Source organism: Leptodactylus fuscus, chromosome 4 (genome assembly GCF_031893055.1).
Source record: "Leptodactylus fuscus isolate aLepFus1 chromosome 4, aLepFus1.hap2, whole genome shotgun sequence".
NCBI lineage: Eukaryota > Metazoa > Chordata > Amphibia > Anura > Leptodactylidae > Leptodactylus > Leptodactylus fuscus.
In genome coordinates, this window is record NC_134268.1 from 153,652,791 (window position 1) to 153,674,067 (window position 21,277).

The 21,277-nt window shown below is 38.8% G+C and overlaps 1 protein-coding gene across 1 annotated transcript in view; it reads right to left on the bottom strand.

The window, feature by feature from the left end:
- Nucleotides 1–1,577: 1,577 nt before the first annotated feature.
- The window catches only part of EGFR (epidermal growth factor receptor), a 143,163-nt gene continuing 123,463 nt past the window's right edge, over nucleotides 1,578–21,277 (bottom strand). The window contains exons 16-28 of the mRNA XM_075271233.1: nucleotides 18,835–18,873; nucleotides 18,230–18,371; nucleotides 16,831–16,953; nucleotides 15,744–15,842; nucleotides 10,608–10,793; nucleotides 10,096–10,251; nucleotides 8,501–8,576; nucleotides 8,261–8,407; nucleotides 7,747–7,844; nucleotides 6,879–7,040; nucleotides 6,741–6,788; nucleotides 5,714–5,813; nucleotides 1,578–4,242 (exon numbers count right to left, since the gene is read on the bottom strand). Coding sequence (XP_075127334.1) covers nucleotides 3,887–4,242; nucleotides 5,714–5,813; nucleotides 6,741–6,788; nucleotides 6,879–7,040; nucleotides 7,747–7,844; nucleotides 8,261–8,407; nucleotides 8,501–8,576; nucleotides 10,096–10,251; nucleotides 10,608–10,793; nucleotides 15,744–15,842; nucleotides 16,831–16,953; nucleotides 18,230–18,371; nucleotides 18,835–18,873 — 1,732 coding nt within the window. The 3' untranslated portion in view covers nucleotides 1,578–3,886. The remainder of the gene's footprint in view (nucleotides 4,243–5,713; nucleotides 5,814–6,740; nucleotides 6,789–6,878; nucleotides 7,041–7,746; nucleotides 7,845–8,260; nucleotides 8,408–8,500; nucleotides 8,577–10,095; nucleotides 10,252–10,607; nucleotides 10,794–15,743; nucleotides 15,843–16,830; nucleotides 16,954–18,229; nucleotides 18,372–18,834; nucleotides 18,874–21,277) is intronic.

Consider the following 21,277-nt stretch of genomic DNA (forward strand, 5'->3'; position numbering starts at 1 on the left):
TGTAGGATTTTTTTGTCCGCTGGAAAAAAACAGACACAAACGGATACAAGATAAAATCCCATTGAAATGAATGGAAATTGCACCTCGCATTCTGGGACTTATAGGGTCTGCATAGTTCCAGTAAATCCTTCACCAGTCTGATTTTTTTCTCCTTATAGAAAAGTTACGGGCAGTCCTTTTCAGTCCCCACATAGAGGGTTGCAGCATAAAAGCACTTGGGAAAAAGCACGGTGGCAATTTCTACTTCCATTACACCTATAAGGAAACCACAGGCATTTCCGTAGGTATAATTGACATGCTGCGATTTCCAAAACAGAAATGGTTTTGGGGATCACAGTATGCCCGCTGCTCATATTTTTCTGCAGAATCAAACCACAGTGTTAACGCCATATGGGGCCCCGGGCTTAAAGAGGATCTTTCATGAGTTTGGGCACAGGCAGTTCTATATACTGCTGAAAAGCCGACAGTGCGCTGAATTCAGTGCACCCCGGTAAAGAGCTATCGGTATCGATACCGGTACCATAGCTCTTTACAGTCAGAAGGGTGTTGCTGACAGTCTGTCAGGTGCTGCTATGGAGAAGGACGTTCCTATCGCGCTGTGCTGTGTGAGCGGAAAGGAAATCCCCCCCCCCCTCCCTCTGCTCACAGTGCTCGTTCATAGACGAGTATTATCAGGAGAGGATGGGGCGTTCCTCCCCGCTCAGATTGTACAGCGCGATAGGCGCTGCTGTGGAGAAAGACGTTCCTGACAGACTGTCAGCAACGCCTTTCTGACTGTAAAGAGCTACGGTACCGGTATCGATACCGATAGCTCTTTACCGGGGCACAGATCGGGAAAGCTGACAGTGCGCTGAATTCAGCGCACTGTCGGCTTTACAGCAGTATATAGAACTGTCTGTGCCCCAAATCCTTGAAAGGTCCTCTTTAAGTAAGAAAGTTTCACCCTGCCATGAAATTTAACTCTGCCAATAATAATTATTATAAATCTAAATACACAAGTTGCTTAATAGTTATCTATTATATCCATATAGTGGTTGTAGCTTTATTTCTGATAAAGAGCTCTGAATTACCTGCTTCTCATGAAGCTAAAATATACAATTCTGTTTGCCTGCCCTCAGCCACCAGGGAAAACATAGGAGTAAACTGAAGACACTTATATTCTACTTATACAGTACACATTAAAGGGGGTATTGGAGTCATTAAAATGTAACCCCAATGTTTGATCTGTAGGCCTTCCATGTTCCACTGGACATTCAGTAGTCCCAAAGAATTGAATGGCTGTTGCTCCAGACACATAGGGGTAAGGAGACCCCTTGCACTTGTATAAGTGAGGTCGCAGCAAACAAACCCCCAACAATATAGCAATTTTGCCCTTACAACTTGTAATTACTGAAATACCACTCTAAATATTACAGAATGTTGCTAGTAAATAAATGGAGCTAGGCAAGATGGTGTTCAGAATACCTAAAATAACTACAAGATGAACAATGAACATAAAAAAGGATTTTTAATAGGCAAAAGTATATGTTTAGCTTAAAAAAATTACATGAACTGTTAACTAACAGGTAGTAAATCAATTGTAGAAAACACAATTGTTGTGTAATAGTAAGGTTACATATTAAAGAGGACGTGTAAACTCTCCTGACATGTCTGTTTTAGTAAATACATCCTCAGAAAATAGCAATTCAGGAAATTCTTAGACCTTTATGTTGTGCATTTCCTCTTATTCCTCCAAATTATATGAATAAATTGACAACTGGGCATTGCCTATTCAAATGGCGTGTCCTTCCCAGTCTGACTGACAACAATGACTGGACAGGTCAGATTGTGCAGGCCAAGCCCCCAACTGATGCCGCCCACTTGTCGATTTATTCATAAATTCCCAGGATGAGTAACAGAGGAACACCACTACATAGAGTTATAAAAGATGTTTCAGAATCGGTATTTGACAGGAAATACAACTAGTTACAGGAAAACTGACATGTCCCCCTTAATTCTTTTAAAGAGACGAGAATGAAGCATAGCATTATACTGTATGACATACTTTTTGGTCTAATATAATTTAACACCATTGTGCACTACTCCAATATATAAGCTGCTGGTTACCTAGAGAGTAATAGTTAACAGACATTATGGAGATTCAGTGAGATAAAGGTAAAGTTTTATTAAAAAAGGAATGTAAAGACATACGGCAGGATGAAGGTAAAGTAATGGATGAGCCATAATACAAAAACCACAGGAGGAAGAACCAGCAATACTCCTGGAAATCAATAGTGCAATACAGTATATCCTACAGTATTGGCATAGACTTGGAGGAAATTTCAGAAATGAATTCTAAGCAGCTATCACATTCCCATGCCTGTATCCAGGGCCAGGCCTGTCGGCATACTGCCAATGGCGCCCTCAGCCCACTAGTGTTACAAGTCACTCAGAACAGTTTGCAATTTCATAGTCTCTGCAGAAAGAGGAATATGGAACCACTGCCCAACGCAAACTTATACAACTTTTTTTTTTTTACTTTTTCTTTTTATAATAGTAGTTTATTCATTTAAGAAATACCAGCACAAGAAAGTACCACTTACTTCAAGGATGCTGACAAAAGAAGGTCCCTGTGCCCTCTGAAAAGCATGAGTTCCCCATGGGCTAGTCTTGCCATAGAGTAGCAAGGGAGAGTCACAAAGGACCAAACCCATGACTTTTATTCTGGTGGATCTTAAGCCATGTCATTAAGGGAGTTTTTATGAGATTATATGAGATTCCAGCTATAGTGCCACTTTTTTCTATAGGCTATGTCTGGTATTGCAGCTCAGCACCATTTGAATAAACAGAGAGGAGCTACAATGCCAGATACAGGTCTTGGAGAAGAGTGGGGCTATATCTAGAAACTAAAAACTAAAAACTTTTTCTAATTTCATATACCCCTGGTTAACTCAGCCCTTTACAAATAGGTACACCAGGGGCATAGTTAGAAGTGTTGCAGAGGTAGCAGTTGAACTATGCTTGGTGGCGGAAGGGCCCAAAGACCTCTCTGCCCCATAAGAAGATGCCAGTATTACAAATAATACTTGGTACAAGGAGGCTCTTTTTAGAACTTAAACCAGGGCCCATACGTTTCAAGTGTAGTACGCAGCAGGCAGGGAATACACTATTCACCATGTTACCTTTCCTGCCAACTGGCACATGCCTGCTCTGACAACCAGTGGTAAATCATTCACGCATCGCCCTATATATGATAATGAGGTTTGCTATGTTTGTATATCACTGTGCAATTCAATGGCATACATTGGTCAGATCTGAAACAATTGAACAGTTATTATACTCCAATATATACATATTATCCAATAAGTCAGCTCCAGAACACAGACATATGAAATGTCATTGGAAAATATCTACTTGTGATAATCTACGAATGTAAGCTTTTTTTTATTTTACGGTAGCCTCTTCCTTCCCGAGACAAGACTGCTAGATATTAAAATAAGCTTTATACACTAAAGTTCATGCTTAGAATGACAAGTTCTGTATATTGACTCTTATGCACAAACACTATTCAACTTGGACAAAACACATAAAACAAAAAGGTGCAAGAATATCTCTACATATTATAAAAACACAGGAATTAAAAAGTATTTTCCGTAGATTAAAAAAAATCTCTCAATATATATTTATATATAAAAGTGTTAGAGGCTTCATCTTTCAGAACAAAACCAGGGAGAAATATTGAGGATAAGTCACTAGGGACTGTAGATCCCAGTATATTTCATTGTACAAGTGTCCAAGTACTGCCATGTGCACTCTTTTCTTAAGGGTCCATTGTTCACAAGCGTTCTCTGAGAACTCACTGTGCCCCAATAGGCAGGATGCCAGGAATGTTTGAACCGACTAGTGGTCACGCTGAAGCTTCAATATAGTCACTTGCCAATGCCAAATATTCACGATTTTCTGCTGCAGGAATCTTAAATCCGTTGATTTTGGTGTCTTTTGGGAAAAAGTCCTGTTGGTAGTCAGGATTGTCCAGGCTTATTTGCTGGCCAACTTTTTGCTCCCATATGGCAGGGTAGTCATTTTCCGAGTGGTTTATGAAGGTCTGACCTGAGTTCAGGTATTCTGGATTGTTCACACCATTCCCGTAAGAATTCTTATGATTGCCATTCAGAGACTTTGTATTCTCAGGAAGGAGATTATGGTAAACTGGGTTAGCAATGGTTGACACCTGTGGCTTTGTATTCGTCTGGTTGACATATTCTGAAATGCAAAAATATAATAATATAACATCTGAAAATGTAAACTGTTTGCAAATATTTCTCTGGCAGGAGTGAAATACATGAAAAGAAAATATACTTTTGGCGTAGTGACTGTAGAAGCTGAAAGCTCCAACAATAAAGCTAAGGCAATATGGAAACCTGTTCTATTGATATTGATTCATTTTACTATGAACCCAAAACTGTAGTGCAAAGGAACACTGTAGGGTAGATTTAGGGCCAGTTCACTCACTCATGTTAGGGCTGGGTTCTGGGGATAAGTATGAGGAACGCAGCTCCAGTACTAGTCTATGGATGAGTACTATCGGGATTGGGGGAGGCTTTCCTGACTACTCAGCATTATCACTGGGCAGTAAGGAACGCCCCATCATAGTACAGCACAATAGACGCTACTTTCAGGAGGGGCATTCACGACTGACTGAAGACCCGGTTCACATCTGTGTTCGGGTTTCCATTCGGGAAGTCCGCTTGGGGACCCCCCGAATGGAAACCTATAAGCATTAAAAAGTGGTTACCTAGAGTAAACCCGTGGACCCCATAAATTACAATGGGGTCTGTGTGGTTTCTGCTTGGTTTTCACACAAAACATGCGGAGAGAAAAGTGCTGCTTGCAAGACTTTTCTCTCCGCATATTTCGTGTGGAAACCACACGGATCCCATAATAGTCTATTGAGTCTGCGGGTTTCCCAGGTAACCGCTTTTTAATGCGTATAGGTTTCTGTTCGGGAAACGGGGGGGCCGTAAGTGGACTCCCCGAATGGACACCCGAACGCAGATGTGAATAGAGCCTAAGTTTGTCTAAATTTAAGACAGAATTGATAAATCTTCCCCTTGAATTGTATGCCATCTTGTGGACTGCAGCTGTTACTTACTAGTTGAAATCATCCCATAGCACTACAATAGTCTCACTAATAGTAGCTTATAAATAGACTTTTTCTGAAATGTCTTCATGACGTGAACAAGGAAGACAGTGCACTAAAGTTTTGTAATGGGAAACAGTGCAGACAAAGAACAAACTAGTAATTCATGCTGTGTACATTACCAGAATTCTATCTATCTAATATCTATCTATCTATCTATCTATCTATCTATCTATCTATCTATCTATCTATCTATCATCTATCCAATATCTATCTATCTATCTATCTATCTATCTAATATCTATCTATCTATCTATCTATCTATCTATCTATCTATCCAATATCTATCTATCTATCTATCTATCTATCTATCTATCTATCTATCCAATATCGATCTATCTATCTATCTATCTATCTATCTATCTATCTATCTATCTATTCAATATCTATCTATCTATCTATCTATCTATCTATCTATCTATCTGTCTGTCTGTCTGTCTGTCTGTCTGTCTGTCTGTCGGTCTGTCTGTATATGTTTCTCTACCATCTATGTACATTCATGTCCTATATAACCTATAAGACAATGTTACCAACCTGGAACTGGATGAAATTCTTCATCAAGGCTGTCATTGAGAATAACTGTTGGGTCAGTGCTATATCTCTGGATGAAGCTGTCCTCTCGGATTGGTGGACCCTATGTGGAGACAGCGACAAAGGCAAATGATGTGTTAAAATCATATCCCTAGATAGCAATCGCACATTGCATGTAATTGTGACTGTGATCTATTAACTGCTACAATTCATACCATTAAAAAATCTATTCAGAGAAATAATAAAGATAAAAAGGACCACTCAATGCATCCTGATACATATTTAAAATGGATAATAGTAACTAAACTGAAGCATTCAATGGATATACACAGACATCCTGAATGCTTTGCTATTTGTTTTCTCATTGGACACCCCTTTATATCTTATTTCTTTTTCAATGGAGATTTCAGTATATCAAAATAACAAAGGAAGAAGCAAACTAAATATGTCACATAGATCACAAAGTACATTGTAAGTGAAGATTTATGGACTGGACAAAGTTCCATGAATGCCCACATACTGTATATTCAAAAAATATTTTAAAGGGATTCTGCCATTAAAATCAAATTTTTTGTCGATCACACGTAGGAATAGCCTTAAGAAAGGCTATTCTTCTCCTACCTTTAGATGTTGGAGGAGTCATCTAAAGGTAGGAGAAGAATAGCCTTTCTTAAGGCTATTCCTAAGTGTGATCGACCAAAAAATTGATTTTAATGGTAGAATCCCTTTAAAATACGGGTGTAAGTGGATAGGTATCAGGTTACCTAAGATAACTTGTCAGGTCAATACACATGTATACATCTTAAATTAAATATTAATGTATTTTATTGAATAATTATTTTGTCACTTTAAAATCAGATGGACACAAGCAAAACAATCCATAGATTGTACATTGTAACACATTTATATTGCTAAATGATTATATTTTCCATTGACTGCAGCAGTGCTGACTGACAATACTAGCAATGCACTAGTTGTCATGTAGTCAATAGCAGAGAAGCACATAAAGACTAAGCACATATAAACTTACCCCATTTCGAGTAATGCATACAATGGGGGAATTGTTGCTTGCAGAACTCTAAAAAAAATAACAGTGCAAACATTATTCAACACTCATATACTACAGATTACATACCATGTCTAAAGTGACACTAAAATGTAACCATACCATTGTGCTCAAGAGTGGTGTTCGAGATGTTGAAGGACTGGTAAAGAATCCTTGATGTGGTATCAAATATTCATCAGCATCAATAATGTCTCCCATTTCATCATCCAAAGTCGGAAGTATTTTAGATGCAGGGGGGCTGGGTAAATTCATTCTATCATCTCCCTACAAAAAATGATATTACATTATATCTCTCTAAAAATAAATTATTGGTAATAATTTGCAACAGCCTTAGCCATGTTCACACTTGCATTGGTTATTTTCCATTAGGTTTTTGTTTGACTAGTGTAGCACATGCCACATGATGGATCACTAACAAGTCACTCTGGCTTGGACAGGGTACATAGCCAGGGCTTGGGCAGCATCTTTGCCCTAGACATAGGTAAGCCTAGCCAGAATTCATGCTAGCTTATTCTTTCCAATAATAATAAAAAATAAAATAATGGAACCACCATGAGTTACTGTAACTTGAATGCTAAATTACAAAATGGCTCCTGTAAAAGGGAATAATGCCATGTGGCAAAAGACTAATAAACCTGTGCATGAGTCCAAGTACTAAGCAAAGACTTTCCCAATATCTATCGATATCTGTAGAAGTCTTACAGTATAAGGTTATGTTCACACAAAGACATTTGTAGAGGCCTTGAGGTTTAGAATTTTGAGTAGAGTGCATGTAATCCACCTCAAAATCAGCAGCAAATTCCTCTGTGTGAATGGCGCCTATGGCTCAGGCTACACTGTAACTTTGATCACAACACAGACAGCTAAAGATAACAATGACAGGCAGGGTGTTCTCATACGTTGTAGCTATGCGGAATAGCTAAATTCACTGGGTAGCCCTAGCCTAAATCTTACTTTGCAGAACTCTTACCTGTATTACAAGGTAGCGCGTTGGGTCACGGGCCATCTTACTAAATTCTGCACTTAACTCACGGAATTTTGGCCGACTTTCAGCATCAATCATCCAACCTACACATAATAAAATCAAGAACTCATAAATGATGTGTATGCAGTAGAGACATTGTATAGTTAGCGATGATAGCATAATAAATCACTTTATATTGTAGTGTTCATGGGTTACAAGTGGATTTCCAAGATCTACTCATACTTAGCTCAAGGAATCAACTAGTTAACACAAAGATATTTCTACTGAGACATTTTTGGGGTTTCATATGTTTATACAAGAGATGCCTTTCCATAATTTAGTTTTAGTCTGCAGTATATTACAGATGACTAACAGACTGCTTACACTACATGATATATACATTATAAAGTAGATTATACAGTAACCCGGACTTCATAAAATAACAGTCAAAGCATCCAAATAACTAAAGGAAAGTAACTAAACAAAACATATATAAATCAGATTTCTATCATTTTCTTACATTTCACCATAATCATGTACACATCAATGGTGCAAATGGGAGGTTGAGGAAGACGCTCTCCTTTTTCTAGAATTGTTGAAATTTCACTGGCTGGGATTCCATCGTATGGTTTAGACCCAAATGTCATAAGCTCCCAAACTGTGACACCTGCAAGTAAAATTTAACAATATATTACACCTGATTTAAACATGGCAATGCTAAACGCCCATATATATGTATATACTGAAGAAGAAAACTCACCATAGCTCCATACATCACTTTGATGGGTATATATTCTATGCAAAATAGACTCCAATGCCATCCATTTAATCGGAACCTAGATGATGAAACAGAAAAAAAAATTAATTCTTATCCTACTGATAAATGGAATGGCACCAATTTCAATACTACACATACAGTATATAGAACTTGGTAAATGTATAACATAGCAATTTTAGGATTAAAAGGCTATTCCTATGGAGGGCAATTATAGCACATCCAGTCTCTTCATTCACTTGCACAGGATTTCAGCTGAGGCTGACACTTTCCTGCATTGATTTAGCACTGGGAAATGCTGTGGCTTTACAAAAAGGGGGTGATGTTAGATATTTATCGAGAGGACTATTTGATCTCTCACTCCTGTTACTTAGGATCAAACTGACTCCCGCAGCTACCTGTGGGCCTGGGATATGGCGCTTTAATCCGTTTTGGTTATATTTATTATACACCTCTTATTACTTGGGGTAATATAAAGACATACTTGAGAGGAGTTCTAATTAAGGAGATTGCCAAAAAGAAGACTTGAAAACATTAAAATTTGACTTCCTGTGGAGATTTATGAAGGCTGCCATTCTCAACGTTTGCAAAAATTTACAATTTTTTCATGTATTGCACATCAGAAAAGTGGCATGCAAGGCATGATAAATCGATAAATCTCCCCCTTAACTTTACAGTAACATTTGGACAGATTTATTAACACTTCCTTAAATTTAGACATCTTAGAAGTAGACTAGTAGCCCTAAATTTATCAAGGCTCATGCTGGACAATAAACTTAGTTTTAGCTTCACCTTTAGACACTTTTATGTCACCCTTAGACTAATTTTTATTGTAAAATTTGGGCTGAGTATGTTGTATAATAAATCATGAACTTGTCTTTCAAGCCACATTCCTTTACATCTTAGCCATGCCTTCATGAATAGTTAGGCACAAAAAGAGTCTAAAATCTGGCATAAAGCATGAACCAGTTTTTTGGTGCAAACGTAGCCACAATTTTGGCACATTTGGCTTTGAAAATGTATCCAATTATTTTGTCAAGAAAAAATATTGGTAATTATACCCTCTGAAGAACCTGTGAGACATATCCTATATGTTATATGATTCCATCAATAATGTCTGTGTGTGCAGGGCCTACTAGATTTTCCCTAAAGACAATTGTTGGATTTCACCTATCCTGAACTTTTGTACTGCTGAAATGAAGCTGCTGGAGAGGTCTGGAGGTGACTTTTCTTACTCTTTCCATTAAAATTCATGTGCACCCTCTGTTGAGATTCCATATTCATCATAAGATTGGTGAACAAAGGGATTGGATAAACCTAAAGCTATCCCATTAAAGTGACTATGAGAGAACCGCAGTACCGTTCTGGACCACTGCACAGTGTATGGAGCTGTTCTATTTCCAGCACTGTTGCAGCCCTTTCAGTAAGCTGAATGTCAACCCCCTACCCATCTGATAATGATCACCTATTCTAAGAAGAAGAAGAAAAGTTCCAATATAATTAGATAGGTAGCTGTCACAACTGAGCGGCCAGCATTTATAGCACAGTTACCAGAGATATGCATAGTTCGTTAATCTTACCTTTCCACCTTCTGCATGATATTCCTTTTCATCTGCCCCCAACAGCTTGGCCAACCCAAAGTCTGTAATCTTAACATGATTTGGTCCTTTGACAAGGACATTTCGGGCAGCCAAATCTCTGTGGACTAATCTCCGTTCTTCCAGATAGTTCATACCCTGTTTAAATAAAAAAAATAGAATTAGAAAAGATAATCTAGTGGTGCCTATGGCATAAAAATGGGGCTCAGTTTTTATGTAGATAGGTCAAATATGAACAACTACTCTATAGTCCAAAGGACGGAAGTAGTTTCATTAACAATCCGTGAAGGGGCCAAATGGAAATTCTGCCAATAAGACATTATTCATTAATAAATCAATGATAATGGGAGAGAGATGGACCAACCTACGTGAGATTACAGAATAAACAGCTGATATACCTGGACTAGGCGTAATATTCCCCATTTTGAAGTACAATACAATTTATATTTAATAAAAGCCATAATGAGTTGTAATGTCATCATTTTTTACTTTACCTTGGCAATCTGCACACACCAATTGAGAAGATGTCTAGAGCCGATATTGTCTTTGTGTTCACGGACATAGTCAAGAAGACAGCCATATGGCATAAGCTGTGTGATCAACTGGACAGTGGAGGTCAGACAAATTCCCAGCAAACGGCACACATGAGGGTTATCCACACTGGCCATGACATACGCTTCCTACAAAGAAGATGCATCATACAGTTAGCAACATTTGACCAGTCCATCAAGATCAATGGGTTCCACGAGTGTAATGTAAATGACCAGTTTAAGACATGAGATCTCATTGCCTGTTCTTCTCCTAGTCTATTCATACAGTAACTTAATCCTATATGTAATGTATTGCACTTGGTTTTACAGGATAAGCCATACTTAAAAGAAAAGGTTGTGTTCCTCCCTCCATTTCATTGGGATATGTAATGACAGAAACATAGGTAAAACAATTTCACAAGTTTACTTGATGCTATCAGACTGCAATCCTAATAGTGAATGTGGTGCCGCTGATCTCTTGGCACTTGTCCCGCAGTCATGAATTGTTTGCATAACACCCAGACATCTGTGAAGCTCCAGGCAGAGCTGGCACCAGGAGACATTCCTCACAAACATCTTCTAGGTCTTTCTTCTGTGTATCTGTGCTGCTGTCCTATGTGGCTATGATACTTATCATTTCATGAAATATTATATTATTAGTCTTGTATGTAAAGATACCATAGCAATGGCTGATTTAATGCTAGATCATGCATTGTTATAGTTTGCCGGTAGTGATCCCCATATTCACTGCAGTTAGTACAATATACAGTATATAAATTGGATAGTATATACCCCTATGTTCATTATCTATCTTTACCATTCATTCAAATAGAACCTTTCCAAGCCTAAAATGGGTTATGTTGGGAGGAAAAAAAGTCTACTGTATAGTATATAAACTGCAGCAGGTGGGTCAGCTTACTAATAAAGATGGCAGTCCACCCAGCGTGCTGATACTGAGCTCTTTACAGCACTGCCGGGAGACCAGAAGTCTTCTATATTAGCCTGCTCTGCAGAGATAACCAATGACCGACACACATGACCGACCTTCACTTTACACCCACTTTTTGTACTCAGAGTACAGCAGGGTCTGTCATGCGATGCAGTGTCCTGGGTTCAAATCTTGTCAAGGACAACATCTGCAAGAGGTTTATATGTTCTCCCCGTTTTTGCGCGGGTTACTCCGGTTTCCTCCCACACTCCAAAGACATACTGATAGGGAATGTAGATTGCGAGCCCTATATGGGACAGTGACTAATAAGGTCTGTAAAAGCGCTGTGCGATATACAAGTATGCAGAAACCCGGTGGACCCCGTTATAGTCTATGGTTTCCACAGGTAACCGTTTTTTTTTAAGCAGATTAAGTTTCTACTCAAATGCAGGTGTGAACCTAATGTCATGCAATATTTTTATTCTATTCTATTTTTTTTTTACATGGGGGTGGCCATCTTGCTTGAACTAACAGCACTGATAAATATGCTTTACAGCAGCCACATGGATCATCAGAACTTGTTGACTAGAGATCACTCAGTGACTTCTGTGACCTATGCAGTTATGGTTGGGGGAGGCTGAGAAGAAGAGATGGTCCCATTATCTGTTGTCATTGGTGATATCTATTATTGCAGTCCTGTCTGTGATGATAATGAGATGACTAATAGAATGAGTAACTTAAAAATCTTGAGTTGTTATAGATCATTTCCTTATGGCACATTTTCTTCTATTGTATAGTAGCTCTATGAGCTACAATAACTAATATCCCAGTTACTTTCTCTATAAAGTACAAAAATCTCATGGTGGGCATTTGCCTATTTATCTTAAGTCTTCCATAAACCTGTTATCATACAAATAGAAAAAGCTTTCCTGTCCCAATAAAATCTAATTCCTGTGGCTCTAACCCAGGCATTAAGGGACTAATTTTGGAGCCAACATAAGCTGGCAAAAACATGCTAGCACAATGTTTCCTTCCAGTTCTGCTGTTGTAAGATGTATTGTAAGAGTCTAGGGGATATAAATGCTGGAAAATACATGTTATGTCATATAAAACCTGCCTAAAACACTCCAAAATTGCTAGACGATTACAGGTTACATCTGAGCTTTTGCAAACAGACATTCAGGGCAAATTTCCAAGCTGACAAATTAAAAATCTCTTAGTTCTGAGCGGTTACAAAGTTGATAACAATGCTGATAACAATGACACTTAGAACAATTTAGTACAACTTGGGTAAAATACTGGTATTTCCTATAGCAACCAGTCAGATCAGCCATTGGGTTTTTACCTTTAACCCTATTAGAGGAAGTGTTCAAATTTAATGATAATTGATAGAGATAAGTGAATCGTTTTGGCACACATCGAGTTTGGTATGACTTTCCCAAAATTTTTAGATTCTATTGAATTGGAACCTTTTGGGATTACTTTCGGATGAACTGACCCATATGGTGGCATTATTCTCAGACATTGAAAGAAGGTCACTACTGGGCCACATGATCTAAGCCAGCCCATGAACGTTGTAAGCTGTCATTGGCTAGTTTAGATTGGTTATTCTTGGTCACTAAAAGTAGGTCAATGATTGAGAAGTACTACTAGACTTTTCTGGTCAAGTGCCATTCATGTCGAAAATGTCAATCGGATGACTTTTCAAAGCAATCTGAGCAAATTCACACCAAACTTATTTGTACTGAATTGAATCTGACTGTCAGTTCAGGTGAATCTGATGTAATACGTACTACATCACCTTTCCTAATGTATTCCATAAAATAATTAGTCCGGAGCATTTATTCATAAAACCCTGATACCGTTGGGTGTCACCATTTTTCCTGTCAAAGGGATATGTCCTTACACTGTTAGCACTGACAGAGCAGTGTCAAATTGCTTAGACGCTCCCCCCCCCCACCTGCTAAATGCCATTTATCAAATTGAGACCCCCTTTGTAGCAATTCGATTCTGATATATAGTTAAGGTCCCTGAAGAGTGAACTATACCAAATGTTATAGTATAACCTGTAAAGGTAGGACAATATACACGTCTAGCAAGAGTTGCTTTGTAGTTCACCTTGATTCCCCCGTGGATTACTTTGGTGGCCTCTCACCCATGGGAATACCACATTTTGTCTACCCTGAAGCGTGCAGGTTTCTGGCACACATGACAAGAACAAATGCCATTCACATTTTGTTCTGTTCTCTTAAAAACAGGGAAGACAGCTTTAGGTTATTGGCAGGTGTTCCAACTATGTGTCAGTTCTGAGCTCTTAGTAAATACAGGAAATGTTATGGTAGATTCTCCAGAAAATAACAGTAGTTGGGAGGGAAGTATATTAAGACTCGACATGTTTAAAGAAAAATATCCTAAGGAGTAGTGAAAGTCAAGGATTGTAACATTTCGGTGTTCTTTGAAATCAATGGGCTATCTAAATAATGCTTTTTGTACACATCAGACTTTCAGTCCATATAGTGGCCATGAAAATACATTGAACATCCGTTTGTGAACGCCAAAGGCAGACTTTTGTTGTATTGCTGTATTAGATATTTTCAGCCTGAGACTGGATGAAAAAATATCTTTGTTTGCCATGGTCAGCCAAAGCCATCTAATCATAATCCAATTTTCACAGATTTACAATATTTTTTTACCAACTAAACTTCCCACTGTTTGTGCAATTCAGTTAATACTGATGGTGGGATCTTCATATGGATAACTTAAGGCATAGAGACGAAGGATCCTGTAACCAGTAAATACCTCTATTCCCTACTGAATAACATTGAATAACAATGCTGGGACTCTGAATTTTTGACACTATGAGGGGTGTTCAAACTTGCCCCCCTGTGCGCTCTGTGGTCAGTTTTAAAACCCATCCACTTGAATGGGTTTTAAAAGCAAACCATAAGTGTCCGTATCTAGATTCTCTGCGAGGAAACAATTTTTATTGGCCGGATACAAAGTCCTGCATGTCCGATTTTGTGTCTGGCCAAAAAAAAGTGGTTTCCCCACGGAAAGGCTACATACGGACACCGACAGTTTGCTTTTAAAACCCATTCAAGTGAATGGGTTTTAAAACTGACCACTGGGAAGCCGTCCCCTGTCCAGATTCAATGGGGCTTAGGACGGAAACCTGGTAGAATGACACAGAGCGCACTGGGGCGTAAGTGTGAACTCCCCCTAAGCGCTAAGTGAACAGTATCAGAGTGTGTAAAGTCATATCCTATTAACAAGAAAATGGTAACACCTAGTTGGTAAAGGGGTTTCCAAATGGTTTTGCAGTCATAAAAATATTGGTGTCAGTGAGCTGCAATGACCCACAGTGATTTACTTGGCAGGTATTGTCAACTATTTCCAGCTGTGGGATGGGAACAGGTGGAGTGAAGCGGGCACCATCAAAACAGCAATGGTGGGAGATCAGTAAAGTGCACTACGAGTCTTCCTCTGTGATGTCCATATGTGATAGTAGAAGAGGGTTGTACTAACATTAGAACTTATTAGATAAACACATATGTAATTTTAGCTTCAACAATAGCATAAAAATACATGCAATATTACTAATGCAGCGATTTGCAGCCCAAGACTAAACAAAGGAGCTTTCTTTCTCCATAGAACTATGTGGCATGGTTACATATTACATGGAGTGATGCCATCAAGCCTTCCACTTAAAACATAACGTTTGCAACTTCTTCAGCCTTTTCAGATTTCCAGAAACTAGAACAAACTAAGTTTTGTTTCCAATTGTTTACCTTGGAGATGATGAAGGTACATTGTGATCTAATAAAACTATGCCTGGTATTTGGTCACAATCTGCTATAAATTGCCTTATGTAAAAAAAAAAAAAAAAAAGCAGCCTATGGGAACTGTGGTTACCAAGAGCTACAAGATGGGAAATAAAAGTTGTTTCATTTGTCACCAAACCAGATTCTTTCTTGAGTTACATTTTAATGTGCTGCTATTTGGAAGGATTTTTAATGTAACACATTTCCATACCACCAACGATCCTGGCGACTTAGTGTTGAATGTCATGGACAAAATTTAATACAACCTCATGGAGACTGAGCAAAATTAAAATTTGGCCCAAAATCTTACATTTGAAGGATGACCAAATACATTGGCAAATTGATACTCACATCTAAAATTTCCTTGTTGGCTTTAGGGGATGTGGCCTCCCGTAACTCTTTTATAGCAACAGGAATTTTGATGCCCTCACCTTCTGGGATCCAGAGACCCTGATAAGACAGAGGAAATCGATTAGTGAAAAATGGACAACTATGAAGCTTTAATATATTGATACCTTATTAATTATAGGTATTCCTTCATTTTAATGTTCAACATCAAGTCCCTTCTGAAGATTGTTGATGATTGAACAGAGATGTACTAGGACAATTGTGTACTAAAACATTGGAGACTTCTATTGCAAAACTGGTACAAGTATTAATAAGATTGTAAAAATTAGGGGAAGCTATGAGGTAGCAGTTGGGCCCCGGATTCTGGGCTTACATGTTATAGGCAGAATATGGTAAGTGGGGGCCTAGGCACAAATTTTGCATAGTGGCCCATGAGCTTCAAGCTACTCCTCGGTTGACTACCATTTTTTCATGTTGGAAAATGAGAAATACTGTTGAATTATTTTAATGTGTATTTCCTCTGTCCCGAATATTTGCAGGTAACTTCATCCAAGACTCATAAATGCTGACCAATAAGTAATTGCCATTCAGCCAATGGTTACTAAAAAGATTCTGTTTGTTGCTGTCCATTCTCCTTTCCTTTCTTTTTTAATGGGGAAATTTTTGTTTGTTTGTTCCTTTGGGTATTTTAATTGAACCAATAAAGGCTATATTTTAATACGTCCCATTTTGGGTAGGTTATACTCCCCTACTCTGAGTTTACATGTACAGTGAACAGACAATATCTATGCAGAGACTTGGCTATCAAGATAAAGACTGAGCATGTCTATCCACCAGCACACTGGTCACGAGGTGGACATGCATATCGCTATACATTTTGTGCCAGGTGGCGCCATACTATGTAAGTAAATATCACAATTGTTTTATTACACAATGGCGAATATTGTTAATTTTTTAGGATTTGTATAATTAGGACAACCCTTTTAAGGAAACTTCTTATTTAATGACTATACAAGTATGAGTAAATATACACATTTAACACATTATTTTATGAATGTTGGCTTAAAATGATCTTTCCTGTACTCCATACCTGGTATACAGTACCAAATGCGCCTGACCCAAGGACCTTTATCTTCTTGAATTCAGTTTCTTTCAAGATTCGAAGAAGGGCTTGGTTTGGAGCTTCACCACTGGGTGTGATAGGTTCCACTAGCTGCAATGAAACTCTGTATTATAATACAATTTACCATTTCTTACCAGACTAAATATATATAGTCACACCAGTGGAATACGTCATCTATTATTCTCAGAAAATCTTGCATTTTAGGACATTTTAGGAATTTAGGTCTGGAGTCAGACATAATGTGGATAAACAAAGTTACAATATTAATCCCTTCGAGCCAGAGGCATTTTTCGATTTTCATTCTTGACTCCCCACCTCCCAAACCCAGAACTAATTTATTTGCATTTTAACCCCTTAACAAAAATCCAAAACCTTGCAAAAATATATTTTTTCTTAGTCACCCTATTCTGACACAGTAACTTTTTTTATATTTCCATGTATGGGGATGCATAACGTAGATGTGCTTTTTAGTTATATCATTTTGGGGAATATCTATTGTTTTCATCATTTTTTCTTCAAATTTTTATCTGATTTATTGATGTTTTTTTCCCTTATTTTTATAGATTGTAGACTGGGCGTTTTTGGACACAGGGATACCTAGTGTGTATGTGTTTCACAGTAAATTTTAGTTTTATATGTATTTTAAGGAAAGGGGTGAGTTGAACTTTTAGTTTTTTTTTTAAATTTATTTATTTTTTGCTACTTACTAACTTTTTTTTTTACTATTTTATTAGCCTTCCCTCTAGGGTGTTTGAACATGCAATCTTTTGATTGCACGTCCCATAGACTGTAATATATCTGTATTGCAGCCTATGGGACTTTCGCCATGTTACTATTAAGACTGGTCTTTGACCATAAGGCTCCTGACTATCATAGGAACAGGTCATGTCCTGCGATCTCGCCACGCAGGATCTGGCCGGCAGCATAAAGGTACTGAGCCAGTGGAGAACGGCCCTGGGGGCATTTTTTAATTCGAGGGGCCACACAACTTTGAAATCGGACGGTTTTAACTGTGACTCTTAGCGGCAATTTGAGGGCATTTGCCTATGATTTCAACCTTTACATTGCAGGGGCAGAACCTGCTGTAAAAACTGACATGCTGCAGGTTCATAACACTTTATACTGTGGGTTTTGTATGCAGTATGTGGATAACATTTGTTTAATTCTCTTCCACTCCACTGTCATTGTTCATGTCCACAAGCTAGCTCCTGGCAATTCTACTGCACCTAACCAACTGTAGATTTTTCTCAGTCTGTCCCTGGCCTTACATATTTCTTTTTAATATATTTTATATATATTGTTTTTTATTGGTTATGTTTGTATTTTGGTACACATTGCATTTTCATAGAATCAGTGATGTCCGCACCTCTCTTTCTTGCAGTAACCTACGAAGAGTTCGTTTTCTGTTGATGCGGTTTCTTCGAATAAAGAAAAATGCCACCAGTCCTAATACAACAGCTGCAAGGATGCCTCCAACAACACCGGCAGCAATGTACGCCACTTTGGATCTAAAATTAAGAAAATATTGTGTTAGAAAATTATCAATTGTCACCGATGTTTTACAATGAATCTGTTGTCGTAGTAATCTCAGTAGAAGTAGTTCTTCTGGAAATCATTACAGTGAAGATTACAAAGGGAACTGAAAATTCTAACCTTGAATTTACCTTGAATTTAATACTGAACCCAATACAGTTAAGGCTGGGGTCACATCTACACTCCGTCTCCTAATCCGCTCGACAAATGTGGAGAGAAACGTTTCCACATCTCTCTCTACATTTTTTGGGCGGAAACCTGGCAGACCCTATTATAAAAAATGTAATTTGTACTCTTGCCAGGAGTTAACTCACATGGGTTCTTTACAATTCCCCCAAACATCATGAGTCCTTATACAAGTAGATATGGCTGCCTGCAGCCTGATGGTTTACAGGAAGGTGAGATATGGAGCCTGAAACAATAACTCAAAAGTCTTACCCAGGGGGTTTACAGCCTTCAATGCCAGGACCTGTGCACCTGTCAAAATAAGTAAAAAACAAATATTTTACAAACAACTAAAGGTTACCAAAGTTACATTTTACATCCATACATTTCAGAGTTTTGCTAGTATAATTCAGACCGGAATAGCGTCCAGTACTGGAGGGTACAAGGGAAAGGACAAGGAGGGCCCTATTAAGTGTCATATTCTAAAAACTGAAGCTGGCATATAAGAAACATAGCAAAGTAACTTCAGCTGGTACAAAATATTTTTTTCCACCACCAAGCCAAACAGGGTGTTAATTGTAAAAAGCTACGATGTGGGCTATGTTGGTGCTGTTTCGTATCATCCCACACTTTTACATTTGGACAGAATTGCCCTGAGCTCTACTGCTATGCAATTTACACTTTTCAAGAAATGATCTGTATTAACTCCTATTTTTATCTTCCTCGCATCTGTTAAGAATGCATGGACATTGTAGGAAGGCAGTGGACTGTTTCACGACCATATGTCCCCTCCCAAATGAAAATGAGTTGTATCACGCCTTTTACTGGGCCCCATAGTAACTGTCTTGACTGCCTCTAAGGTATGTTTGACTTGAAGACAAGAAATTGTGGACAATTATCCATTTTATGTGAAGATTCGTATTCTAGCATTACCAACAGAGTGTAACGGTATTATGTGAAAGAGTCAGTAGATGGCAGCACACATCGATAGAAGTAGAGTGGTAAGAATCCACTGACTTACCAACATGGCAAAGCTATTGAAATAGTAAAAGTCCATATCAGAAATGTCATTTGTGTCTATTGAGCCTCAGGACTTCCTATAGCTATGTCTTGCTTCATATAGCTATGTCATCATTGCAAACCGGTTTTGTGTCATATTTTAACAATTGCCACATAAAACATAGTTTAGAAGTATAATAAAGAATAAAGCTAGCTCTGTTTATAAGTTTCTATTATCATTTCCAGTTATAATAAAAAAGAATATCCAGTAAATAGAAATCCTTGAGTTCTGCCAGGCAGTAAAAAATCTGTTTGGCCATTTCTTACTTATATCTGTTTCTGGGAAAGCAGGGTACTGGTTAAAGGGGATGCCATTCAGTTTGCCTAGAGATCAGCCATGTATGGGGCCATTCACACATTGGAAATGGATTTCCATCTCAAATTTGTCTCTACTTTCTGGCCTCTGTCTTTCCAACACGACTATCTCGAACCCAAGATCAACGTGGGCTCTTATTTTCTTCAGCATCTTGCTACGATGTCTCATTGAATGTAGAATGGGGCTAAGGTCCCACATGCAGCAAGCCGCAGTCAAAAAGCTGTTTTCACAGAAAGTTTGAAGAGTCTTCCTCTGTGGACTTTCTTTCCCTATTATACCTATAAGGGAAAAGCCAGCATTTCCATAGGTATAAATGACATGCTGCGATTTGCAAAAATCTGATGCATTTAATAGATCCGCTATATATAAATTAACATCAGTTGCTGTCCGTTAATATACATTATTATTATAATCCATTTTTTGTTCTGCTCTCTGAGAACGTGCAGAAAAAAATGGACAGAAATAATGGATGTTGTAACAGACCAGGGGCGTAACTACCGCCATAGCAGCAGAGGCAGCTGCCACAGGGTCCGGGACATTAGGGTGCCCGATGACAGCCGCTAGCGCTGCGTTTTTTTTTTTTTAATAGGCCGTTACCGGCTGAAGTTACTCCAGCTCCAGGGACATAATACTGTGTGCAGGGGCCACTGAGGGACATAATAGTGTGTGCAGGGGCCACTAAGGGACCTAATACTGTGTGCAGGGGACACTAAGGGACATAATACTGTGTGCAGGGGCCACTAAGGGACATAATACTGTGTGCAGGGGCCACTAAGGGACATAATAGTGTGTGCAGGGGCCACTAAGGGACATAATACCGTGTGCAGGGGCCACTAAGGGACATAATACTGTGTGCAGGGGCCACTATGGGACATAACAGTGTGTGCAGGGGCCACTAAGGGACATAATACCGTGTGCAGGGGCCACTAAGGGACATAATACTGTGTGCAGGGGCCACTAAGGGACATAATAGTGTGTACTGGGGCCACTATGGGGCATAATACTGTGTGCAGGGGCCACTGAGGGACATAATACTGTGTGCAGGGGCCACTAAGGGACATAATAGTGTGTACTGGGGCCACTATGGGACATAATACTGTGTGCAGGGGCCACTAAGGGACATAATACTGTGTGCAAGGGCCATTAAGGGACATAATAGTGTGTACTGGGGCCACTATGGGGCATAATACTGTGTGCAGGGGCCACTGAGGGACATAATACTGTGTGCAGGGGCCACTAAGGGACATAATAGAGAGCGCAGGAATGCGTAGGAGGGGGTCGGTCGAGGTCGTCGGTGTCGGTCGGGAATTGAGGCCCATGTCAAAAGTTTGCCACGGGGCC